Source organism: Lottia gigantea (genome assembly GCF_000327385.1).
Source record: "Lottia gigantea unplaced genomic scaffold LOTGIsca_301, whole genome shotgun sequence".
NCBI lineage: Eukaryota > Metazoa > Mollusca > Gastropoda > Lottiidae > Lottia > Lottia gigantea.
Window position 1 is genome coordinate 31655 of NW_008708990.1, and position 21165 is coordinate 52819.

Below are 21165 nucleotides of genomic sequence, written 5' to 3' on the forward strand. Positions count from 1 at the left end.
TGTTGTCAAATATAGATTCTGATATTTAGCATGAGTTATTGCCCATGCTCTTGAAAATGCGTTCAATTTTTAGTATCGCCTCAAAAAGTTCAAAAGAAGTGTATGATTGAAGGTTGAATATTTCATACTGGTGATTGTTATCGTACTGCCAAATATTTTTATTTAAAATCAAAGCTGCTAGTGGGCGTATATTACCTTGTCTGGCACCAAATTTGCGAGTTATAACAATTGCAAATATTTCAAGGTAAATATAATCAGAATGCCACGTCCACCACATCAATTATGTTATCTCAGTTATAATATGTACAATGTTAGATCATTTTGTTTTATGTTTATTTGGTCACATGATCTTAAAGATCGAGATTTCCAAATAGCTCTAGAACTGGAAGTTAACATCTATCTGGGACCTGGGAAATTAGGGAGAGGGGTTTTGCTTTTAGGCTGCTAATAATAACATAAATTACATGATGTGACACTCGAATGAGCCATGAAAATGGCAAAGCCCATACGAAATTATATACACATTGTTCTTACACAGAAACAACACACACGAACGTAATTCGTAACCGTTTTAATAACCCCCTCGAATTTTTATACGCCCACACATAAGATGGGCTTATATTGTAATCACCCTGTCATATCTATGAGCTATATTGTGCAACTCGTGTTCAATCCACAGTCGACATTTTTTTTCAGATTCTTTTGATTTTGATTTTGTGTGTCAATGTCATTATGAAGATGATCGATTTTCGTGATGATCTGATAATTTTTCGTCGAAATATCGTGTCTGACTTGACGTTTCATTCTATTAGCTATATTGTGCAACTCGTGCTCACTCTACAGGCTACAATTCTTTACAGATTATTTTGATTTTGTGTGTCAATGTCATTATGAAGATGATCCCTATCGATTTTTGTGATGATTGGATAATTGTTCAATAGTGTTATATTTATATCTATTAGCTATATTGTGCAACTCGTGCTCACTCTACAGGCTACAATTGAATGGGCAGCAAACAAAGACATGTACCTTCAATCAAAGCTATCAGTGGGCGTATGTTATCTTGCCTGGCAAGCTATATTTATATTGGCTGTAATATTTCAACAAAGCACATTTGAAGCTATTTCTAAGTTTAACTATGTTGTGTCAAATTAAAAAAGTAAAACATTAAGCCCTCCTTGAAAAAATACAAAAGCCAACCCCCCGAGACTGTTGTTTAGCTACGGGTATGATTAAAATGGTAATATCCCATCCGTATACATCACGTCTGAATAGCTAGGTTACTCCCTCCAACAATGCACATAAAAATATATATTCTCTTACTTGGCCAAAATGAGTCTAAATTCATAGTGGACTTACCTGGTGCCTTAACAAAACAACATGCACCCTATTTATGAAAATATATCCAATAAAGATGGGTTTCCTGATTTTTTAGTGCCAAATTAAGCAAACTATTTGATTAATATGTGTTTCTAATGAGTTATCATGTATTCTTAATCATATCATTATGTTCTTATTGCATATAATTACGAGTATTAAGCAATTATAAATGTCCATGTATGTACAGTCTGGATAAACAAAAAAATACTTTTTGACCTTTCTTGATCGGTCACTCATTGGAATTCTGCTGGTAATTCTCTTCTAATTTAGCTAATTAATTATGGACGCGTGATACAAACTGGTATTTTTCCAAGTCATTAGAACACCTCTACTTTCTATTCATATAAGTATTAGTATTTTCATTAATGAAATTAAGGGAACCCATCTTTAAACTAAGTAATTATTGAAAAACGCTTAAAAATATTAAGCATTTTTCAATATTTACCTTTTTTCAATAATAACTTTTGTAGTTTTATTGATTTTTCAGGTCATATGAGAGAATTCTGTTGTAAAGTTTTAACCCTAGGTGAGTCCACTGACTCACTCATTTTGGACAAGTTTAAAAAAATAAATTTGTTGCTCATCCTTAGAGGTACTGTTCTTTTAAGGGATGATTTTTTTGGAGTAGGGAACCTCATTAGCTTCCCAACATTTCACTAGTGATGTCAACCCACCACCCAAATTTCAGGAAAAGTAAAGTAAAAAAAGATTTATCATGATTTAACATGTTTTAATTAACATATTTTTTCTACTATGGTACATGCGTTATTTTCAGTTGTCGAACCATCAGGTAGTTCAGCCAGGGTAACGTTAAATAAAAAGCATTCATTGCCATATTCTGTCCATAAGCTCAATGTTACACAGTCACTCCTTTCCTTACACTTTTCAATACATTGATTTAGATCTAGATCATATGACCCAAAGATGATCGGAGCTTTGTAAAGATTACAATTATCGCCTGCATAAAATATTGAAGCGGTACACCACCGAGTATTAGATTTACACTCTTCATCACATTGGTCATCTTCATCAGTATTCGTGTGATCATAATAGTCAGTGTAACTCGATGCTAAACATGTTTTATTCAAATACTTGTAACTACATTCTGAAATAAAAATTATAGTATTACATAACATCCTTAGGGTTAAGATCATCTGAGGTCGATGTCAAAATGAAAATGTCAAATTAAAATTTGGATGACAAGTGTCTCCCTCAAAACTTGAGATACAGGAGCAGGAGCCGCTAGGTTAAAGGAATACTTCCTCTTATAATGCACGTACAATTTAAATTCTTTACCAAAATGAGTTTTTGGGCTAGCATCATCTAAGGTCGATGTCAAAAAATAAAAATTTGGAAAACAAGTGTCTCTCTCAAAACTTCAAGCTGTTAACACCAGGTACCCACTATCAAAATCACCAATATAATTTATCAAACAAAATAAAACTGGAGCCGTTGGAATGGTTCTGAGGCAGTGAGTATCCGACCTGCTACATCGGTGAAAAGTTGCATTTCAAAGTTATAGTGAGATTTTTACTAACAAAAATGGCTTTGGTAGACAACCAGTAGTAAAAAGTTGTATATATTTTATAATATCCTAAACCTATCAATACCCTAACTTCAGTGGTAAAAAGATGTATATATTTTATAATATTCTAAACCTACCATTACCCTAACTTCAGTAGTAAAAAGATGTATATATTTTATAATATTCTAAACCTACCATTACCCTAACTTCAGTAGTAAAAAGATGTATATATTTTATAATATCCTAAACCTACCATTACCCTAACTTCAGTAGTAAAAAGATGTATATATTTTATAATATCCTAAACCTACCATTACCCTAACTTCAGTGGTAAAAAGTTGTATATATTTTATAATATCCTAAACCTACCATCACCCTAACTTCAGTAGTAAAAAGTTGTATATATTTTAGCTATTTTTAAGCTAATATTGTTTATTTGTAATTCATGTATTTAAAATTATCTTACCTGTGCGTTTACATATTGGGTTTTGATATCTCCATTCTTCCTCAACACATTCTTTTGACATGTAATGACTACATTTCCATTGCAATCTTTATCAAAATTTGCGTCTGTTACATTTGGATATGTTGAACAATCTGTAAATTTAATGTTGATATTATTTGTTGCCATTATTTATTTCTGACTCAAATATACTACCCCCCAACAATTATATCATCAAGTATTTGTCTCAAGAACTACATGTTAATTTACTATTTACAGACAAAGATGATTTAAAATGTGTTTAAGCTAGTTATCCATGCTGCTGAAAAGAAAGTTGCCTTCAGTAAACCTCTGACTCGGACTCTTCCAACAATAAAAAAGATAAGATAAATTTCCCCCATCATATATACAAAATTTGACCTAAGATTCATAAAGCAACTTTTAGATAATAAATAACATATTTACCGGCATCTACAAAATCACCATTACGGAAATCAACAGAACGGAACATAATAGGTTATTCATGGTTTTAACGTTAGCAAGGATATACAGACTTGTTGATACACTGTCGAATGCTAGATTTGGTCACGTATTTATAGTAAATACAAAGTCTCCCACTGAACAGATGTTTCTTTCAAGACTGTCAATTAATATTTTATACCAGCAGATCAATGATAGATATACAGAATTTTTATTTATTCAACACAACTTTTTAACGAAAGGTTGCCATTAATATTTCACCAAAATATTCTACAGATCAACTGTAAAACAATAATATTACTAGAACTGTGAACAGCTTAACATTTGGCTTTTAAACCTTTTGATACTCCCAGCCTGTTAGCTTTCAACCCTGGTGCTCTTAAGCCTGTAATTTTTGAAAAAGAAATGAAATAATTAATTAAAAGGTATCTTTTAAATAAATCTTGTATATATATTTACACTCCTGAAATGTCATCTCAAAATTTTCAATTTGTAAAGAATAATGGAGAGAAAAGTTACATGAATGGGCCAAAAGCGAAATTTTAAAGTGATTTTATAATTTGTCGCAATCATTATAGACCCCAATATTGTCTTAGTTGAGTCTAACGTCTATTTTATTGCCAACTTTAAGTGGCTTTATTAAGTTGTATTGTCCTTAAAAATCCCCCAAAATGAAACTAATGTTTCGCTCGCTATGATATGCTGCCCAAGCTTCCCAAAAGTTCCAGAATTGAATTCAATGGTCACTAATGGCGACACCATAATGGCATATAATAACCCAAAGGAAATGTTATAGTACCCCTATTTTGTGTTTTATTTGCGTTCAAAGTTGATACCAATAACAATAACGGCAAAAGGTATCATGTTACAACTGGGTACTGCCAGGAAATCTGACGTCAACTAGGACCATCAATAAATACAGTACAAGACAATATGGCCGATGATTTCAACAGCAGCCTTACCGATTGCCACAGTTTTCCCGAAGAAAGTACCAGTGATCCATAAATTTGACCGTATATGTTCGAACAAAAGTGGCCGAATTCCGAAATTGATTCCGTTATTGTAGCCCGTTCGACTATGAAATAAAAAAGACCAGATTGATAATGAATATTAATTTTTATGGCGATACTTAGGCGATAAAGGAAGAAAGTTCGTGCCAGAGCCTGTTTACAAAATCACATGTAGACTTATGTACACACGTTTCAGATAATATTTGGCAAAATCTTTGTTTACCTGTAGAATAAAATACTTTTTAAGTGTAGGCCTAATATAAAAGTAACAATAGAAAAAATACAGGGAATAACACAATCAGTAGGCCTACAATTTCATCTAATTTTCTTTTTCAAAAGAAGGTGTCAGTGTGGACTTTGTGAAGAAATGCAAACATGAGATTAAAAACAGCTTAAAATTTGTCAACAAGAAATTAAAACTCTTAAATTTTGATAAAGTGGGAAGAAACTTGAATTATTAAGGTAATAAAATAAAAATCCGTTGTATATATTACAATACCAAGTATTGGCAATTCAAGTTTATAACCTTGTATCAATAATATTGTCTATCCATTTGGGTTCATTCTCATTAGGGCTAAGTCCCAATAGGGCTACTAGCTCGAGCTACCTCTTATTGGGTCTTATTTTCTTTCCCATTTGGGCTACTGATTGGGAATCCCTGAAAACAAAACGAAAAGCGGATGTATATTAACGTATTGCATATCTATATTTTATCTACAGTCTTCAGTGGCTCAACTACTGGTTGTCTGCTTACTGGGAATACATAAAGTGTTATTAATGCCTTCTATAAGATCTCCTTTCACAAACATCCCAATGAAGTAAACAGTTGCCATTTCCACCTGGACCGAAACATCTGTCTCTATTCCAGCCTCTGCTAGTTATTTGGACAGATGTCAGCTGGTATAGAGACAGAGTCACGTGATACTAACAAAACGAAAGTTACGGTGATGCCCAACACTAATTTACAATTATCTTAAAGGTAATTCAATAAGAGGTGTAGAAAATCCCCATTTAACAGGGTATTTTTCTTCTGACTCTACTCCTGCTGACAACTGTCAAAATATCTATCAGAGGCTGGAATAGGGGCAGATGTTTCGGACTTTTTTCCACCGTAGTATATAAGTATAATCGTAAGGCTACGGAGATACCGAGATATGAAACAGCATTGGAGGAGTTGATGTGTGACATTTTGAGAGACGCTGTCATGTATATCTTCTAAATAACTTCAGTACACTTTAAGCCATAAGGTATTTAATATCCTATGTGAGAAAACCACTACTATGCTGAGAATGACATGGTCATTTGGATCTTTGACAAGAACTCTACCTTGTCTAATACACAACCACCTTAGATTGTTCAGATTTCTCTAACTATTACGGTATGCTGTCAGGGCCGCATCTAAAAAATGTCTGAAAGTGGGGCGAAAATGAGTGTTTCTCCCAGGAGAGGACCGTACGGCCAAAGTCTTGTGAGGCCGGAGGTATGGCGGCTGTCAGAGACTTACAGAATCCAACGGATTCCAGATGGCCTGATATAAATTTTCACTTCATAAGACCTTTGATTTAAACATATTTTATTACAAAAATTTAAAAGGATTTGGCAAAACTTACAAAAACTTACAAAACTGCCATTTTCAACATATAACTGTCATATTTGTACAAAAATCTGGGAAGGTGTGCTCAGAGTGTCAGGTGCAGAGAGTGAAAAAAAAATGCTGTTTGATATTTCTCTTCTATGCATTCATGAAAGTATCAAGAAGTAAATGTACCGGTCGCCTTTTTAAAATACACCTTTTCTTTTTCCTGCAACCAATGCGACACCAAAAAGAAAATGTTGATTTGGGTTTCGGGTTTCGTTTTGCGTTGGTACTTAGTTTATCATATTCCTTATTTCCATATCGGAGAATATTGAAATTATTACATCATTCTACACGTGCTACTAAACTCATGCTCCCTATCACACCTGTTACACCTATCACACCTATCGCACCTGTCACACCTGTTACACCCGTCAAACCTGGTATGGGTTGTTCATTTCTTACCTCAGACCAACTGGTAGTCGCTGGACCATGGTGAGTTGAATGAGCTGGGATGGGGATGACCATGGATTTGGTCTAAATGATCTAGAGCTGGCCAGTGGTGTACCTCAGACCAGCTGGTAGTCGCTGTACCATGGTGAGTTGAATGATCTGGGATGGGGATGACCATGGATTTGGTCTAAATGATCTAGAGCTGGCCAGTGGTGTACCTCAGACCAACTGGTAGTTGCTGTACCATGGTGAGTTGAATGATCTGGGATGGGGATGACCATGGATTTGGTCTAAATGATCTAGAGCTGGCCAGTGGTGTACCTCAGACCAGCTGGTAGTCGCTGTACCATGGTGAGTTGAAATTATTACATCATTCTACACGTGCTACTAAACTCATATACAACTGGACAGCTGTCTCCATATCACACCTGTCACACAGGCTTGGGGCTTCCCCCCCCCCCCCCTAAATCAAATCTTGCTCCCCTCCCCCCTAGAAAAATGTACCGGTCGCTTTTTTAAAATATACCTTTTCTTTTTCCTGAGTCAATAGGAGCAGGTAACTGAGTCTGAGTGAATGGCCAACAGTGGTCATTCTGGTCGGGCATTTTATGGTGGAGTAAGTGCACCAGTCAGCTGCTCTTGCATTGTCGATCATATGATGAGTATTCGAAAAATAAGGTTATGGCTTTCAGGGCTGCGTTATGCGAAATGGTTCAACAAAATACTAAGTATTCCTATCTGTAGGCCTACTTAAGAACTGTTTTAAATATCTTTCTGTTTATACTTAGCTGAGGATGAAACCAGACATCATAGCTTTTAATAACATTTTTAAATTTAATTACATTAGAATAGATAATTTGATACAATTGGGGTCGTTGAAAATCATAAAAAGTCTGCAGTAAAGCGTCGTTGGTCTGATACTGGATTGTAATCTGTCCTGTCTCAAAATTTAAAGGATTTGATTGGTTGTTTATAAATACTAACCAATAGACATATATTATCCTAAATTGTATTCATATGAATCAAACAACCCAAAGTAGAAAAAATGGATAAATATTTGATCAAAAAAAAAAATAACCAAAAAAAACCCAGAAAATTAACTTGGACGTATTTGTTCAACGTTTTGCCATAAAACATACCCGACTTCGTTTAAACTAAAACAGCAATAAAATGTAACGTATTATAACTTGTGTGTTTTAACAAAAATAATCTCGAATCTAAAATACTCCGTGAAAGTCCGTTTCCCGACGTCAAGGTGCTTTGCTAAATTGCCCCCCGCGATTGAACGTTTGCCCCAAAAAAAACACAAAAATACATATGAGGACAAAAGAAATGTCAGGATTTTTCCGAAAAAGAAGCATAAGAAGCTACGGAGATGCCGAGATATGAAACAGCATTGGAGGAGTTGATGTGTGACATTTTGAGAGACGCTGTCATGTATTTCTTCTGAATAACTTCACTACACTTTAAGCCATAAGGTATTTAATATCCTATGTGAGAAAACCACTACTATGCTGAGATTGACATGGTCATTTGGATCTTTGACAAGAACTTTACCTTGTCTAATACACAACCACCTTAGATTGTTCAGATTTCTCTAACAATTACGGTATGCTGTCAGGGCCGCATCTAAAAAATGTCTGAAAGTGGGGCGAAAATGAGTGTTTCTCCGAGGGGAGGACCGTACGACCAAAGTCTCTTGAGGCCGGAAGAATGGGGGCTGTCAGAGACTTACAGAAGCCAACGGATTTCAAATGGCCTGATATAAATTTTCACTTCATAAGACCTTTGATTTAAACATATTTTATTACAACAAATGTAAAAGGATTTGGCAAAACTTACAAAAACTTACAAAACTGCCATTTTCAACATATAACTGTCATATTTGTACAAAAATCTGGGAAGGTGTGCTCAGAGTACCAGGTGCAGACAGTGAAAAAAAAAATGCTGTTTGGTATTTCTCTTCTATATATTCATGAAAGTATCAATAGGTAATTTGCCCCACAACATATTGGGGAAAGCTTTTGCCATGGTATGTATGTTCGAGACAGCATAACAAGTTTGGGATTTTAATTTTTTTAAATTATTAGTGTGAAAATTAATTATTTTTTCATTACTTTTAATGAGAAATATCATCTTATGAGGTCTGGAAAGATTTTATTTGTGATGAAACCCACGTTCAAATATTTTTTGAAGATTCAAATACATCATAAAAATCGTATGACAGTCTGTTACGGAATAAACATTAGATTTCGTGGAAGGGAGGGTTTGATTCTCCCAAATGTACAGGCCTAGGGTGGAGCAGACACTTTATTTAGAAATTAGGATTAAGGGTCTTGATATTGGGTTTTCTTCTGTTCTTATTCTGATCTGAAATTAGAAAAAATAACTCGCCCGATGGGCGAGAAGTATAGTATCTGTTATGTACTGATTGTTTTTAGTTTGCTATGAACAATATTATCATTTAAGTTCTTATTTTTTGAATATGCAATTATCATTTTCTGCTTATAGACATGGGGGAATTTCTCTTGAAGGCTCTTATAGTGGGCATGAATTATCTTGCTTGCTCGATTGCCGGTTGTATTAAACGGGACAACAAAGGGTGCTATGCCTACATTATGATGAATATTTAGTCCTATAGGTCTTGCTGTATTCCATGTCTCAATCCAATGGGCTTCCCTAGATTGATGGAATCTAGTAGTTTGATCTTCGAGCAAGTCAATTTCTATACGCTCAATTGGGATTAGGGTGAGATCGTCTATTGAATGGTCGTCGAGGTTGAAATGATTAGAAACAGGCTTGTCTTTCTTTAATTTGATATCCGACCTATGTTTCTGTTTGAGATAACTAGTTTTGACTAAATCGGCAAATTTGACTTGTAGTCATGAAACACGGTGCAGTTTTTATCTGGCTTCTATGTACGATAAAGGCTACAGTTTTTATCTGATCTTATAAAACTTGGTATGCATGTATATTGATGAGAAATCGATCAAGTTCGAAATTGGTAATAATCGGGTGAACGGTTTTGGAGTTTTTGCCCTTGAATTAATTCAATGCATCTAATTTGGGGTGTAGGCCTGATAGAGACAACATTTTTTATACGATCTTGATGAAACTTGGTATGAGATCTCAGTAAAGCTTGAAATTATTAAAAATCGGTTGATAAGTTTCACATTTTAAACCACTACAGACTTTGTTATGATTTGGTAGTATGCGTATGTTACCTTGCCTGGCAAGCTCTCTTATATTTTACAAGCAAGTAGCGTCAAAACCGGAAATGATATGGAAGTTTCGATAATTAGTTTTTGTTCGCAATAAAAATGTTTATCCCTCTAGGTTTTCAGATCGATCGGACTATAATTGTAGAAGTTAGAGAAAAGGTTAGAAAAAAGTCAAAAATTGGAGCTCAAAAACTCAAAATAGTCGATTTTTTCAATTGCTATCTTGAAGTCATTAGCGCGAAGTAATAAACAGTACATTTTGAGCAAATTCAGACGAGTATTAAAGCTGATTAATGGAAAAAATCGAAAAAAAGCCATTGTCCATCGCTCATTTCCGGTTGGTCAAAATGGCACCAATTTACATTTAACAAATAATTGTCCCCAGAATTGTAAATAGAAAACAGTAACAGACAGCCTGTGGCATTTTTCATTCTTAGAAAAGCAAAAAAAGGTAAAAACCGGGAAAAAAATAGTTCACAACACCCTGTAAAAAGAATTAACATTTCGATAACAAACTTTGACTTTGCACATGCGCAAGCAAAGTCCACGATTAAAAAAAAACATTCCGAAAACAATGCAGTGCGATAACCCACTGACATAAATCATGTTTTAAGATAATAATAATAATTCATGTAAAAAGATAATAATTCGTGTAGGGTTTGTCACTATTAGTGTATCTGTAAAACAAGATAAAAGTTCAAGGTATAAGTGTGCTGTTTTTTTTTTTTTGGCTATACAGTTTAAAAATAAACGTTTTAAAGTTTGTACCCGATATTTACAATAGTTACAAGTTGTGATAATGTAGCAGAGTTAATTGTATCATATATTAATCAACACAGCTTAAAACTAATTACATCTTTCTTATAGTTTAGCTTGTTGACTGACTAACTCCTAGGGTGAGCACATTTCTGCTCTACTTAGTGTTGTCGAGGGGGTGATGGGGGTTAAATCATCACACCAAAGGTTCAAATTAATAGATTTAATAATCAACAAAAACCCTGAAAGTACAAATAAACATAATTACAAACAGGTCATAAAATAAAGGTAAAACTTAATCATTATATAGGCAAACATAGGTTATAACTACCGAACTGTATGAAATATACAGAAGAATATAAATACCAATACAAAACCTATGCTTAACATACTAATACATACTAATTGAAATACTTAGCTATGCACAATACAATATATATATAACAATGCTTACCCTAAAAGGGGTTTAAACGCTAACCAAAGTGTAGCACCTTACCACCAAGGGTTATATAAAGGGAATCTGTAATAAAATAATGTAGGTTATGAATGTAATGAATTAAATATAAGAATTAATGAAATGTAATATTTGACTGCAGAAATGTATGTTCTTAACTTAACCAAATTACAATATGGCCGACACTTAGTTACCAACACAAACAAAGATATAAAGTACAGAACTTTTACATACCTATACTAAAAGTTATCCTAGGTTCCAAATCCAAAGTACACACTGGAAAAGTGTATATAAACACTAAATGAAAACTATAAACCTAATTGAAGAAACTTCAATTACACCATATTACAGAGAATACAATACTGAATGACAGAACAAGCCATCCTACAAATTCAAACTATATAGATAGAATGACCACAAAGACATAGGGAAAATACAACTCAGGGGGTCATTACAGCTCAGAAGAACAAATATAGACACCAAGATGAATAAAGATCAGAACCAGAGAAAAGATATAGAAAGGTAGAAAAGGCAGTGAAGTGTAACTGTTAGTTTAATACTGTGAACTGAAAACAACTAATTACAATTAAAACCAGTTTAATTACACCCTTCAACATTAGCAACATCTAAACTTAGTCTTGGTTACCTGTCTCCACTGTCTGTCATAGTAGTTCTAGATTTCGAATTTTAAACTTGAATATTGTAATCTTCTTTTAGTTTGCTTTGTGTTTTCTGTACTAGGCATATTAAATTGTCTGTATAATACTTCTTCAGTATTTCAGGTATGTGTTTATTTTATATTGCTTGCTTAGTATATGGTAGGGTGGGGGTGGGGGTGTGTCAATATGTTGTCTGAGTGTGATTTTAAAGAATCTACTTTACTCACATCTGGACAGACAATGGTTTGGATGTGGAATATACTGCTAAAATTATTTCTATAGAGAATGATGAATACCAGGTGATTAAAACCCTCTCAACATGCTATAAACTTCACAATTAAAAACACAATCACACAAACAATTGATCATTATTTACAAAAAATAAAACCTTGAATTTGACATAAAACATAAATGTATAGTAGGATCGGCAGAAGAAGTTCAAAAAAAAAATTATAGCCATGGCACTGACTACATCAAAAGCAACACATTTAATAAAAATCGCTTGCCAGGCCAGGTAACATACGCCTACTACCAGCTGTCAGAAATGATAACAAGTCTTTAGTGGTTTAATCATCATTTTTCAAATAATCTTTAAAATATTATAAGTGAGAAAAAGGGGTTGCATCTGACTTATTATTTCCCCGTATATCCATATGACTAGGGAGCCAGCAAAGGGCAATGTCCCTCTTTGTTCTCTGGAAAGTTAAAAAAATATCCACGATTATTGGGTGAACAAGCTGATTGTTATTAATAGCTAGTAATGCTAGTAACTAATATTGATAGACCTTAGACCCATCTGTCGAACATTCTCTATAGTTTTTGGAGACATTACATGACGAATAAAGGGTTATGGATATTTACTATATACGCCATAATAATTACCTTCGTCTCGATCAGATTCAGTTTGCAGTGTAGCAGTGTTGTTGAAACTGGCAGACAGCGTTGAATTAAATGACATTTTGAAATGAAATATTATATTAAGTTCTTCAATAAAGTTATTGTTACAGAATTATTTGACAATTTGATTTCGGGGAAGGGAGGGTTTGATTCCAGAAACTCACAATTCAGTAGAAGATGTAATAAGGTATATATTCAGCACAGATATACAGTTGAAGTAATTATTAGATGATGGAAACAATAGCAGCCTTCAATTCCATGTGTAGGCTACACAGAATTAATTGTCTTTTAAAGATGGATTACCTTATTTTTCAGTGTATTAGCATTTTCAGTTTCATAACTAAAAATAAGGGGAACTCATGTTTAAAGTTAAAATGACGACTTTATTACAAGGCTACAACCTAGGAGTTTTTTGGGTTGACCAAGATGGCGGACGGCAGGGTGACGTGGCGTCACGTTAATGACGTCATGCCGTCTCCAGTCAATCTATACTGTTTACATTTGGTTGTGAATGAAGGTTTTGAGTAATGTATATAAATGAGATCCAGCTATACTTTCCATTTGAGTGTAATTTTTCATTTTCAATAAGAGCCTGTCGTACAAGGCTTGAGGAGGGATGTTTTAATATTCGATTGTAATTTTTCACCGCCTGGTTTCTAATAAAGCATTCAATCGGCGGTGTTCCCATTTCCGAACGTACAGCTGTATTGCTACTTTTCTTTGAAATTTGGAGAGCTTGTTTGCACATTTTAGTGTGAAGTTTTTCAAGAGGTGTATTATTGATATTAGTTAGATGATCAAACCCTTTATTCTTAAAATTGCATCTTGTTTTAGATTTTTGTTGTTTTTCATCTATTTCCATGTACCAAATGTCAGCGTTGTATGTGAGGATGGGTCTGATATGAGAGATGAACAACTTTTTAATGAGATAAGCATTTGGGTTTAAATTTGAAATTTTACTCATGAGACAGTTTAATGTTTTGCGACCTTTATGTACAAGATTATCCATTGCTTTTTTAAATGAACCGTCTTTTGTAATGATAGTTCCCAGGTAGTTGAATTCTGAAACATTTTCTATTTTAGAACCATTGTAGGTAAAATCAATAGGCAAATTATATTTGTTTTTTGAAAGTTCCATAGTTTTTGTTTTTTCATTATTTAATGAGAGTTTCCATTTTAGGTTATATTTTTTTAGATTTTCAAGACAGTTTTGTAGGCCATGCTTACTTTTAGAGATAAGAACTATATCATCAGCAAACATAATACTATTAAAGGATTAATTGGATCGCAAGTTTTGTCAAATGTATTGTTTAAATCATCTATAAAAATGTTAAAAAGAGTAGGACTTAAACAATCCCCTTGTCTAACACCAAGATCAATATAGAACTTTTCTGTGATTTTGTCACCAATTTTCACAATAGAGGGTGTGTGCCGATAAAGATCTTGGATAATCTGGAAACACTTTTTGCCTATACCCATTTTAGATAATTTAAATAAAAGGGCTTCACGGTCGACTGAATAGAAAGCTTTTCTGTAATCTATAAAGGCAAAATATAATTTATCATTTTTGTTTTGTAGATATTTAGTAGTAAGGGTTTTTAATATGAGAATGTTGTCAGATGTTTTGTGGTGACTTCTAAAACCAAATTGGAAATTGGAAATGTAATTTTCAGAGACTGCTTGGAGTCTTGTATTTAATAAAGAATTAAATAATTTTGATAATTGGCTTGAGATAGATATGCCTCTATAGTTACTTGGGGTTGTTTATGTCATGTTATATAGGTATTTCTCCAAGAATCTGGATATATCGAGGATTGTAATATTTCATTAAAAAGCTTTGTTGTAATAGGTAACATTATGTTGCTGCTCGACTTTAACATTTCTGAGTCAATACAATCAAGGCCTACAGCTTTTCCACACTTTAATTTTCCAATTTCTTTTTTTTACTTCGCTAATTGTTATTGGATGATCAGTTATGTCATTTCTTTTAGACCCTTTAATTGCTCTTCAAGTTCTTGGGATAAATCATTTTTCTCGTGTTTATCGTTTATTTTCATGCCTTGATTTTTATAGTGCTGTTGCCATTCAGGGGCCGAAATTTTTGGTATGTGATCATTTGGGGCTTTCTTATTAAGTGAATTTATTATTTTCCAGAATTTTTTTCATTTTGTTGTAATAAAAAAATTTGTGATATTTAATGTTTCTCTTAAGTATATTTTTATCTTGAAAATAGGTGCGCCTCAAAATTTCGTTTTTACTTAGTTTTTTTTTGCGACATTTTCTAATATTTTATATTCGGTTTTTACGTCTTTAATAAACCATGGATTTTTCTTTTCTTTTCTTTTTTTGGATGATCTTTTTGTTAAACATTTGGATCCAACTGAAGTGAGTGTGTCTGTTAATTTTGTCATTGAAGTTATTAATTTCTTCTTGATTTTGTGCGACTTTATTCATTTGTAATTCAGTTATTCTTTCAATGTATTCGTTATTCAAGATGATTTATAAATCTACCTTTATCACCATTTTTCCAGTAAAATGGCACAGGCATGGTATATAATAAATTTGTAGAATAATCTGTTTTTGTAGGATATACTCTTTTGTTTAAAATTAGTGTTAATTCAAGTTGACAGTGATCTGATAAAGGTGTTAAAGGGTTAACACACATAAATTTTACGTGTTTTAAAAAGCTGTTATTACATATAGCAAAATCGATAGTGCTGCATCCGTTATATTTAAAACAAGTTGGATTTCCTAAAAGGTCTCCTATAAACCTACCATACCGATGATGATGTGGAAATGTCAATTAAAGGTTTAATTCTGAATTTCGGTTTAATACATCATCCCCAATGTAATTATTATACAAGTATTTATCAATGTGTTGGCAGTTATCATATTGAATGTAATCGCATCATACTTATAGGCTAAGCTCTATCATCAATTGTTCTAAAACGTATTTGGCTCTGTCTTTAGGATTTAATTGTTGTTTATTGGTTGCCCTGTCGATCATATCCTTGGTATCTATAATTTGGGTTTCTGTATCCTGATCTGTGTTGGTTTTTGTTTCTTCCACTGGTGTTGGATTTCTGGGATCAGATCGGTGTCGTTGTTCTATATCTTTGTCATAGTTGTACTGGGCTTGTCTCTCTCCAATTTGGTCTTTGATACTACAGACCAATTTGGCTGTCCCTTTGTATGTTAGGTGGACACCATCTACAAAATCACTAGCTACAAAATGGTGCTGTATGATAATTTTGAATGGGGTATTTTGGACAATGGTTTTCAGATGTTGATTGAAAATGTCTCTCCTCCTCATATACTCATAATCATCATAACGTGGCAAGATCTCCGATATGAAAATTTCATTGTAGTCTTTGTCTTTCAGGGTGGTGATCAATTCTGAAAGGAGGGACAGAGTTGTTAATAAGTTTATTCTACGGTTTGACACATCATTACTGCCTGTGAGCAAAATTAGTTTCTTTGGTTGAACTTGAATTTCTTTGAGGGTCTTGATTGCACTTGTCAGCGATTTTGGTTCTGGCATTAGTTTTTTCATGGTTTTCTGGGAGAATCTTTGTGGAATTATGTCCCTAAACATCCAGGATCCAATCATCATTATTTCAGGACCTTTATCACTTGTATCTGTGTTTGATGTGGCCTGTTGTGGTTTTGTATTTTGGTTTGTAAAGATTTCTTGACATCTTTCTGAAGTAGTGTCTTTACTCATCGTAGGTTCAATCATCAATATTCCTGGACCTTTATGACTTGTATCTCTGTTTGGTGTGACATGTTTTGGTTTTGTTGTTTGGTTTTGAAGAAATTTCTCGATACTCATCGTCAAGGTATTGTTGAGATCCCTGAAGCTGTAGTTGGGTTTCTTCAAGTTTGTCCAGTCTGTATTTTATTTTTTTTTTCTAATTTTGTTAATTTGTTTTCTTGTTGGAGTTTTTCTGTTTCATCGCTCTTTTCTATGGCACCTATCCTACATGCCAAGAGTGACACATGTTCAGATATTTTTGACACATCGTTTGACAGTTTTACTACTATTTCTCTCAAATCAGTTTTATGGTCCACTTTTGATAGGTCATGTTCCAATTCCACCACTTTTAGTTCCAGAATGTGAAGACATTCTTTCATACTGGTCTGATCAGAAGGTGGTGACAGGTTTCTGTCTATTCCTAATGGTACACTTGGTCTAATGTCAGGTAGGGGTGAATGTGTTAGGTCATCCATCATTTGTTTTGGTTCAATTCCACTCATTACCATGGTAACCATATTTTCAGTTTGGATTTTCAAATTTTCAAATTCTTCTTTCATCCACGTTTGGCAATGTTTTCCCTGAATCATGATATTTTGTGTTGAATAATATACAGTTATAGTCACTATTTTTTCTTCTCTATAATATATTTTTATGATTGTCTTATATAAGTCTTGATGAGGTAATTTATTATCACTTTTACCTTTTCTTTCTCATCCTTAAAATGATTTTGTTTTTTGTTATCCTATTCTATCAAGATATCTTTCAGATTACCCAAACGTTCCCAGTATCGAAGTAATAACACTTTTCTCCACATTAGTACTCCTGTGGCAGAGGTTGAAAAAGAAATCTGGTTTGGGTCTATATATGTCTTCACTTCCCTTTCCTTCTTAGGTGGCATTCTTCTTTTTTAGAGTATATCAATGATATTATAAACTAAAAATGAAAATTATTTTGCTACGTGAACTGATACACTGATCTTAATTTTAATCCAAAATGTTCCCTTTCTTGTAAGTTTAGTCCATTAATCCGCTAGAGCTCTTTTAGTGTGTCTTAGTAGTGGCGGCCATCTTGTTATAACATGTAATGGTTGTCAGTATTTGTTACAGGGTTGGTGATGAATCAGATTATGTCACTAATAACAAATCGTTTAAAAATTCCATGTTCAGGTTTAGTTTCCCATCTGTTGTCAAAGAAATTTTTTCTTATGTTGCCTCTACTACACTAAACATTCCTGGCCTCCTTTTTTCTCCATGGCGAAATGTCATCAGAAACATCGTTAATTATTATTGTTGGTTGATATTTCAATGAGAGAATCATATCAACATGGTCACGCACGCTTTCAGCTGTGATGATTAGCTTGTCTCCGTAGCACACGCCGTGGTGACACAACATTGCCAAAAATCCTGGAATAAGAAACAACATGAAATCAAGCTATTTCACATTGCACCTTTTTTGGAGGTTTATTTGAATCTTGAATATTATGTAAATAAGTGTTCAGAAGTATTAGAAATGTAGAACCAAGGTACACTTGGTCAAATGGCGCAACTGTTCCTATAACTTCAGTAGTTTGTACTATTTTGGTAGGTAACACAATGTTACTAATCTATAAAAGAAGGGGAAATGAAATGAAATGAAATGTATTAAGGAGCATCAGCACCAAATGGGCTATATAGCTCCAGAATACGTTAATATAATAAAAAAAACTAAAACAATAAAACACCTATCAATATCACATAAAGGTCACATAGTGACGACAAAACAGACGATAAAAACCATATCACAGAAACAGTCATTTAATGACTACAAAAAAAACACTGAAAACAATATCACAGGTAATACACCACATGGTGGTATTAAAAACAAACAAAATATTTAAAACAAACAATGACTAATCTATTTAAAATTTAAAATAAAGACCGGCTTTTTTTTAAAAAGCCACAACCAGAAGGTTGTGCAAATAATTGATGTATAAAGGAAAGGGAAATCTGAATAGAAATTTATTGGAGGCGAACAATCACATCTATTTTTGAACCTTTATCTGAAATTCCAACTTCTTTTGCATCATCTTTCACAAAGCCAACCTACGGATGATGTCCATTCACCATCTAAATTAATACTAATCTGGAAAATGTGACACAAAAATAGCGGTATTTATGCAATTATTCATACAACATGCTACTTGGAAGAATGTATTAAAGAAATTGTAAAGAGGATTGCTAAAATTTGTATGCTTATTGGGGAGACTGATAGCATCAATTTGTACTATTCCAATTTCCAATCAGATGTCTGTTGTTCCTGCAATTCTACTAAAACTAAGTGTTTTATGAAGTCAGCCCGCAGAATTTGCTTGTATCGAGACCTTTGCGGGGATACGTCATAAAACACTTAGTTGTTACAGACGTCTGATGTAAAATTAGAATGGTGTAAATTGATACTATCAGTTTCCCTGATACACATAGAGACGTTTGAAAACCTCTTTACAATCCCTTTAATAGTTTTTATCATAGGAAATTATCTTTACTTACAGATGTCTCACACAGTAAAGAGTCCAAATACTCACCCGATAATTTCTTATCTAATTGATCAATATCAATAGGCTGATTTATCTTCTTTAATTTCTTAAACTCGGTGTTGATGGAAGAAGAAACTGCACTCATATTCGATACCTCTGGCAAAGGAGTTGATTATTGCTGCAAAAGTCAAGAGTTGCTATCAATTGAGGACGACATCATAAAATTTATATTTACAAGACCAATACTATCCACAAGTAAGTCAATATTTGCAGAATTGCATTCCTGAAAAAATTGATATCATACCTTTTAGAATGTGTTCCAGCCAAAGTATGCGGTTTAATTTGCTTCCAAAACTGGAGCATGTCAATCTTTGATTGTACTACCTAAAATACATTTGTGCCATTACCAGTCAACCAAATGGTAAATTCCAACAATGAGATTTAATAGACTTTTTTATATTTGGCATAGGTCCACGAAACAATCTGCCATCTCATAACAATGACCACACAGTTTATTTGAATAAATGAAAAGCAAACCAAGGACATTGAACCACTGCCACATCCTTTAATTTTCTAAAAAAAAATATACCTTTTAACCCAAAGCAAGTTTTTCTGTTGGCGTCCATAATAATGATGGTTGGGTAACTTCCACATTCTACACATGTATACTGGTAACCATGATCTGTTTGTGCTTCAAAATGGAGTTAGGCTTGGAATATGTTTGCTGGGTATTTAGTCACATTGAACCACTGCCACATCCTTTTTTTAAGAATATACCTTTTACCTCAAAGCAAGTTTTTCTGTTGGCGTCCATAATAATGATGGTTGGGTAACTTCCACATTCAACACATGTATACAAGTAACCATCATCTGTTTGTGCTCCAAAATGGAGATAGGCTTGAAAGATGTTTGCTGGGTATTTAGTCATATCTTCCAATATTAGACATTCTCTTCCTACAGCTTTATGATGCTGAAAGATAATGGATCATGTTAAAACACGTTCTGAATGTGATTTTATTATTAACTCTGTCTTAATGTTAGGATTATCTACATGCCTGTCAAGGACATGATGCATCGTTTTAATTTCAGAAATTCCACATTATGGAACATTTGAATATTTAGGAATTTCATCAATCTACACACTTCATTTCAAGTAGATGGGGATAAGCTACAGAACTAATGCGTAACATTTCACTTCTTTGTAATGGGACAAAGACCTATATCATTATAGCTAAAAAAAATAATATACTTACTTTGACACTAGATCGAAGTAGAAGCCATTGTTGGAATGTTAAAATTTTCGTATTGTCAGCCATATGGGCGTCTTTCTTGCCGACTGTTGTTTTTGTTGTTTGTATAGCAGGTTTAGGGTCAGGGAAACGGGATGGTTTGGGGCAATCTTTGGCCAGATGATTTTCTCAGCCACACAAGAAGCATTTTTGAACCGTCTTGGGCTGGTTCTCGTAGTTAATTTCCAGTTTATGGTTGTCTATCATAATACTGAAAGGGATCGGTTTGTTGATTTCCTGGGTGAAAATAAACCTCACTCCAGTATCAATATTATGATGGCGGGAGAAGGTATTCCTTTTGATGTAGAGATAGGAACAGAATGGTTGCAATTTAGCTAGAATCACATCATTCTGCATCTCATACGGGGCACGAATGTCTGGTTTACGGTTTAGGGCCGGGATATTCTTTGCGTGTTCTATTTCGAATTTAATGTTGTTATATATTCTAGAAAAATGTGGGATTGTTCCAGTGATTTTCAAAGGATGCCTCCGTAAGAAGTTGTAAACATCAAATTCACCTTGATTAACATCATAGTCTGTATTTAATGTATATAATTTGCTTGTCAGACTAGCGATCCGATATACACAACCTTCAGAATGTGATTCCAATTCAATAACAATCCTACGAATTGTTTGAATCAATTTCCGAAAAACCGCCGCCATGTTCTTTATTTACGGTAGGAGTTGCCTTTCCTTGGGAGAATTTATTCTTAAAAACTATATATATTTCAGTCTTGTGAGACTTTTCGAGACT

The 21165-nt window shown here is 33.6% G+C and overlaps 2 protein-coding genes across 2 annotated transcripts; both read right to left on the reverse strand.

Moving 5' to 3' along the window:
* Positions 1-2097: 2097 nt before the first annotated feature.
* LOTGIDRAFT_239544 (hypothetical protein) lies at positions 2098-3824 on the reverse strand. Its single transcript, XM_009057591.1, has 3 exons — positions 3813-3824; positions 3372-3502; positions 2098-2485 (listed from the first exon to the last, which is right to left on the reverse strand). The coding sequence occupies exons 2-3, from the start codon at positions 3430-3432 to the stop codon at positions 2115-2117; spliced, it is 432 nt and encodes a 143-aa protein (XP_009055839.1). The 5' UTR covers positions 3433-3502; positions 3813-3824; the 3' UTR covers positions 2098-2114.
* An 11943-nt stretch (positions 3825-15767) lies between these two features.
* Positions 15768-16685, reverse strand: LOTGIDRAFT_175540 (hypothetical protein; the record flags this gene model as incomplete). Its single annotated transcript, XM_009057592.1, has 1 exon — positions 15768-16685. One exon carries the CDS (start codon positions 16683-16685, stop codon positions 15768-15770), a length of 918 nt encoding a protein of 305 aa, XP_009055840.1.
* Positions 16686-21165: the final 4480 nt, after the last annotated feature.

Excerpts from the sequence above, each read along its gene's own strand:
- LOTGIDRAFT_239544 (XM_009057591.1), bottom strand. The coding sequence starts at position 3,432 with ATGTCAAAAGAATGTGTTGAGGAAGAATGGAGATATCAAAACCCAATA. Across the intron at positions 2,486-3,371 it reads CCCAATATGTAAACGCACAG|AATGTAGTTACAAGTATTTG; the intron begins GTAAGATAATTT and ends TTTTTATTTCAG.